The sequence below is a fragment of the Papaver somniferum genome, chromosome 9, assembly GCF_003573695.1.
Source record: "Papaver somniferum cultivar HN1 chromosome 9, ASM357369v1, whole genome shotgun sequence".
Classification (NCBI taxonomy): domain Eukaryota; kingdom Viridiplantae; phylum Streptophyta; class Magnoliopsida; order Ranunculales; family Papaveraceae; genus Papaver; species Papaver somniferum.
Window position 1 is genome coordinate 56367754 of NC_039366.1, and position 6086 is coordinate 56373839.

Here is a 6086-nt window from a genome sequence, read left to right on the forward strand (position 1 = left end):
TTCAGGTCCGGGAACCTTGTTTGCATACCTAGTATGCGAACGGTTATAACTTTAAAGTCCGGGAACCTTGTTTGTATACTAGTATGCCAACGGTTCTACCTGAGTTAGGTCCAGGACAGTTGTTTGCATAACTGTTTGCAAACGGCTGGACAAGACTAAAGTCCGGAAGCTATAGTTTGCGTTCGTGTTTGCAAATTAGTGGTTAAAGTTGTAAAATCGGTTAAGTATGATTTTCATACTCATGAACAAATACATTTATGAATTAAGGAATGCAATCTTTACAAACCATGGATTAATGTTCATGAATTGATTCTTATGAATCAATCCGATTTTGATTCAATTGGTTCATATATATTTCTATGAGATAGTGAACAATTGAACAACTAAATGTGGTTAAGACAAAAGTATTCATATGGCTAACTTCAATTAACTGTTATTGAGCCAACTCAATATACACGTATAAGTACGGTTACCCATATCTAAATGAAGGTATATTTCATTTGTGTACATGTAACGCCACTAAAAATCTCCATTCGGATCCAAACCTGAATTGAAACCGTTTTAGTGGAAAGCTAGAACTGTATAGAGTGCGTGTACGATCCTAATATAGGGTGCGTATAGACGTGGCGAGTGCCATAAACTAAAGTGTGGGTGTTTTTAGCTAAATAGGTTATCCCTTAGTAGTAATAGGGTGCTTGGTTAATATAAGCTATGGAAATCTCTAGAATTTCCAAGCATGTTCGACACATGTCGCACATGAATAATATGAAGAATTTAGTCTTTTTAGAACCACTCTGATTTAAGAACCTGCCTTCTCTTTATACTTCGGCGGCTGTTTTCCTCTTCTCCAACTCAACAATAACGATCGTTTTCAATTGCAAAACTATCTCAGTAAAATTAGAAATTTTAGGTTCAAATTCAAGCTCAACCCATGTTCTGTATTTGGCTAGAAATTGTATTGCGCACAGGTAGGGGGTTTTCTCCACTTTTATAACTAGCATTTCAGTTGTTCCTTTTATTTTTATGTTTCGTCTTAAGTGAATCAATAATTGAGGAAGAGTTTGTGTTTCACTGTCATAATTGGGTTCTGATATGATTTCTTTTGGGTTACACAATTTTGTTTGCTTAATTAAGGATAATGAAATGCTTTGCATGTGTACATATTACTACCTCTTGATTTAAGAAATTTGTTTTAAAAGCTTCCTTCAAATTATCCACGTTTTTGTATAACAAGATACTTGGATTGAATCTGTGATTTTGATTTTATAAATGATTTTATGAAGACTAAGCCTGTTTGGCATCTATGTTGGTTTTTTCATCCCAAATAAGTTTGAATTGAATTTCTAAGCTAACCTATCAGCTGTTGGTAAAACTGACCAAATAAATTTGCTATTTTGTTTTAACACTATGCATGACACTAGTTTGAAATATTTATGTATTTTTTTAACTGAATTTTCCTTTGAACTTCTTTATCTTATGATTGCTTTGTATTTAAGAGGAAATGAAGCTTAATTTGTCATTTAGATCTCCATCTTAATATACCCCTTTGTTTAAACTAGTGCATGTGCTCATGGATATAATGGCGTTCACATATGTTTTATCCTTGCATTTAGTTAGCAGCTGACAAACCCCTAACCTAATGTTTATAAAAAAATTATTTAAATGCATTGAATCTTAAATGATTTCCAACTGATTCTCATTTTCTTTGGTACAAAGTTTACACAAATGATTTCCAACTAACTTGATTACTGATGACTGGATGTCTCACTATCTTAACCCACTCTCATAAAATGCTTTGTTATTTCTATTTTCCCATTTATAAGCCATGCCCTTCTCAAATGCAACTGTTTGTTCTTATCTGATGAGCCGTAAGTATTTGTATTCATTTCCTTTGAGTGGCTCCTACTGGATATTACTTTAAATTTTTGCATTTATTTTCTTGCTATAATGATTGGTAGGTTTCCCATGTGTTTCACAAACTAGTCTTACGTTGCAGTCCCCTTTCTTTATAATTTAGCGGTTTGAGTTACTGGAATTTGGTTTGAGAGCTGCAGTTTCGTCTTGGAATTTATGTGGATTTGTCGTAAGAGATTTATTGAGCATGTTTGAAAGGTTTTTGGAAGGCTACAGGTGAGTTTGTTAGGCCCATAGGGGGATCCCACAAATGTGGCTATCCGCGGAAGACCGTCCGGGATGGTGGCTGATATCCTGACTATCCTAACATTAGAGTTTGGTCCTCACTAGTAGCATACGTGAACTTGTCGGTTGACAAGTACATCATTTATACTATTTTGAATGAAAATGGATTTGTCATGCTTTATGTAATTTCTGAAGTTGGACATGCTCATTTCTTTAGATTGAATTACATGTTGATCGTTTTACATTGGCGCATTATTTTCCTAACCCCTACCGGACTGTGGCTCACTCCGCTTTGGTTTTGTTTTCCCCACAGAGTATGAAGCAAGGTTGAGGCAGTAAGCTTGGGAAGAGCTTGCAGCCAAGAGCTTGAGCAAAAGTTGGTATTTTTGCTTATCTATAATGTGTATATCACGGGATAATCTGGGTAGTTTATTTTGTTGTTGTCTCATGTCATTTTGATGTATTTTTGTTGTATATATGATGGGAACTAGTAGAAAGTATTTGCATGGTTTGTGTGGAAAAATTTTGTTATGCCGAGATCGAACAGTCTCCTGCATGTGAAACTTATCTTGATGTCAATTCAAAAAATGTTGGCATGTAGATTGTGGAATTTTTTGTTTTGCTTTATATATAAATAGTATGATCTTGCATAATGTTTAATTTTTGGAGCATCCAAAACTGTCTGTAAAAAAAATTCATTTCTATGTTTATGTTCTTTAGTCTAGTCTACGTTTGAACTGCACCCTTAATTATTAAGAGTATTCGACTACCATGTATTAGTCATATGGAACAGTTTTTTCTTTAATATCTCGTAGCATTTATGTTTGAGAATCTTGTTTTTATGTAAAAATGATTTGAAATAAAATAAACTAGTGTACTGCTTATACCTCTACTCCTTACGAGATGTTTGGCTCTCAAGAAATGAATGTTAATTTTACTTTTGATCAAGCTTTTCAGCAACCAAGTGGATTTAAGTACATTTCTTTAAATTTTATTTTGTGGTAACCAGAATTCAGAAACTAAAGAACTTTACCTGACAATGTTAGAGCTATGGTTACGAACTTTTATCTCTTGTTTCCTCGCATGCCAATAAAGTGGTCTTTAATCTTTTGTTGCTCTTTCCTAAATTGAACGCGTCTGTTTTTATCTTGTTGCGGTTCCGAGTGATTTTCATTATACTGGATCATGGAAATGAAATGTGTCATTTTAGTATTCGAGTGACGTACCGGGGGTTCGGCTCTGCTAATCGGGTTGAAATCAACCCGTTAGAGGGGGGAATTCTCTAGTCTGTTACAGTTGGTATCAGAGCGTGTTTCGATTTACCGGGACTGTGCTTTGTTGTTGTTTTTTTACTGGATTATTCGATTATTCAGGAATTTAGTTTCATTCATATGCTTCTGTTGTTTTAAATCCAATAGAAATGTCCTGATGTGTTTAATTTGAGTCTGCATTTGATTAGGAAGAGCGTTATTATGGTTTGCATGAAAATTCTCTGATTACTTTTGGGTCTGTCTATATGATTCTGTTGCGATCACTTTTAGTTGGTTTGAAAGCAGATATCTGAAATGATACTTTGCTTTGAACATTGAAGTACCAGGTTTTGTTAATGGTTTTCAAAAGAATTCTTTTTAAGATTTTATTTTCTATTACAGAATGCCAAGTCTATTTCTTTTTATTTTGTTTTGGGGATTTGGGAAAAAGCCAGAAACCGTGATATACATATTAATGTGCTTGTTAGTAATGAACATTACTAACAATTTCTAACTCTTGTAAATGTTTATTTATTGCGAAGATGCCTCCGAAGACTATGAAGCTTAAAGGTGTTATTTCAGCGAGAAATAGTGGAGCCAAGAATGTCGTTATGGTAAAACATCTGTAATCATGTTGTGAGCACTTGGCGCAAATCGCACAGACCATAGGTGGTGCCAATGGGAACCAGAATCAGTTGCGACCTAGTAGTGCTATGGACTTAAAGAAATTCAGGAAAGTGATTGGTGATCGAGTGTTTAATGGTACGGAAGAAACCATAGAAGCTGAAAGGTGGTTAATGAGTATGAGAAAGGAGTTCGATGCACATTTAGTGGTTGAAGAAGATAGGGTATGCTTTGCTATGTATATGTTTCATGGTAATGCAGATGATTGGTTGAATTCAGAGAAGCGAATGAGAAATGTGATGGATATGTCATGGGAACAGTTTGAAAATTTGTTCCTTGATAAGTATTTTCCGCCTACAACAAGATACTTGAAGTGTGCCGAGTTTGCAGTGTTGAAGCAAGGAGACATGACGGTCACGCAACTAGATAAGCAATTTAGTGAGCTAGAACATTACGGGAAACACTTATTTGAAACACCAGAGTTCAAGGCTCGAAAACTTGAGGGTGCTTTGAAGGATGTGATTCGTGATAGAGTTGTTGCAGTGGGACTAAAGACATACAAAGAGGTTCTTAATTCTGCATTAGCAGTTGAGGCTAGCTTGATGCAAAGTCAGAAAGAGAGAGAAGAGCGAGACTAAAAGAAGAAGACTAAGGAGTGATATAGAAATTCATCACCACAACGGAAAAGCATACGAACTGACAATGCAACCAGGAGAGGCAAGGGGACTGAATGTTACCGTGCGGGGAAGATGGCCACTATGCTAGAGATTGCCCCTTTCCAGCAAATCAGAAGCCGCAAATTGTGAACCAAACTCACAATCAAAATGCTCAAAGGCAGAACTTCGATGGGAAGCAACAACATTATCCACGAGGAAATGCTACTCCTTTCCAGCCAAGACAACATCAACCCAATGGACAAGGAATTGTTCAAGGGAAGTTGAACCACTTCGTCGAGACTAAAGAGGAAGCGGGGACCCTGTGATCAAACGTAATCCTCGTTGGTCTTAGTTTGGTTTTGAATTTCAGGAAATTTTTTTTTTTAGGGGTTGATGGTGTAACACCACTAAAAATCTCCATTCAGATCCAAACAAATTGAAACCATTTTAGTGGAAAGCTAGAACTGTACAGAGTGCGCGGACGATCCTAATATAAGGTGTGTGTAGACGTAGTGAGTTCCATAAACTAAAGTGTGGATGTTTTTAGCTAAATAGGTTACCCCTTAGTAGTAATAGGGTGCTTGGTTAATATAAGCTATGGAAATCTCTAGAATTTCAAAGCATCTTCGACACATGTCGTACATGAATAATAGGGAGAATTTAGTCTTTTTAAAACCACTCTGATTTAAGAACCCGCCTTTTCTTTATACTTCGGCGGCTGTTTTCTTCTTCTCCAACTCAACAATAACGATCGTTTTCAATTGCAAAATTTGCTCAGTAAAATTAGAAATTTTAGGTTCAAATTCAAGTTCAACCCACGTTCTGTATTTGGCTAGAGGTTGTATTGCGCACAGGTAGGGGTTTTTCTCCACTTTTATAACTAGCATTTTAGTTGTTCCTTTCATTTTTATGTTTCGTCTTAAGTGAATCAATAATTGAGGAAGGGTTTGTGTTTCAATGTTATAATTGGGTTCTGAGATGATTTCTTTTGGGTTATACAATTTTGTTTGCTTAATTAAGGATAATGAAATGCTTTGCATGTGTACATATTACTACCTCTTGATTTAAGAAATTTTTTTATAAGCTTCCTTCAAATTATCCACATTTTTGTATAACAAGATACTTGGATTAAATCTGTGATTTTGATTTTATAAATGATTTTATGAAGACTAAGCATGTTTGGCATCTATGTTGGTTTTTCTATCCCAAATAAGTTTGAATTGAATTTCTAAGCTCAGTTGATGGTAAAAATGACCAAATGAATTTTCTATTTTGTTTTAACACTATGCATGGCACTAGTTTGAAATATTTATGTATTTTTTTAACTGAATTTTCCTTTGACTTCTTTATCTTATGATTGCTTTGTATTTAAGAGGAAATGAAGTTTAATTTGTCATTTAGATCTCCATCTTAATAT

The 6086-nt window shown here is 35.0% G+C and overlaps 1 protein-coding gene across 2 annotated transcripts; it reads left to right on the forward strand.

Moving 5' to 3' along the window:
- Positions 1-811: 811 nt before the first annotated feature.
- On the forward strand, positions 812-5674 carry LOC113310869. Of its 2 annotated transcripts, XM_026559684.1 has the most exons (3): positions 812-968; positions 2453-2515; positions 3932-5674. In XM_026559684.1, exon 3 carries the CDS (start codon positions 4103-4105, stop codon positions 4649-4651), a length of 549 nt encoding a protein of 182 aa, XP_026415469.1. In that variant the 5' UTR covers positions 812-968; positions 2453-2515; positions 3932-4102; the 3' UTR covers positions 4652-5674. The 2 variants fall into 2 exon arrangements, 1 of the variants encoding a protein (XP_026415469.1); XR_003341426.1 differs by having other exon boundaries at positions 2055-4630.
- Positions 5675-6086: the final 412 nt, after the last annotated feature.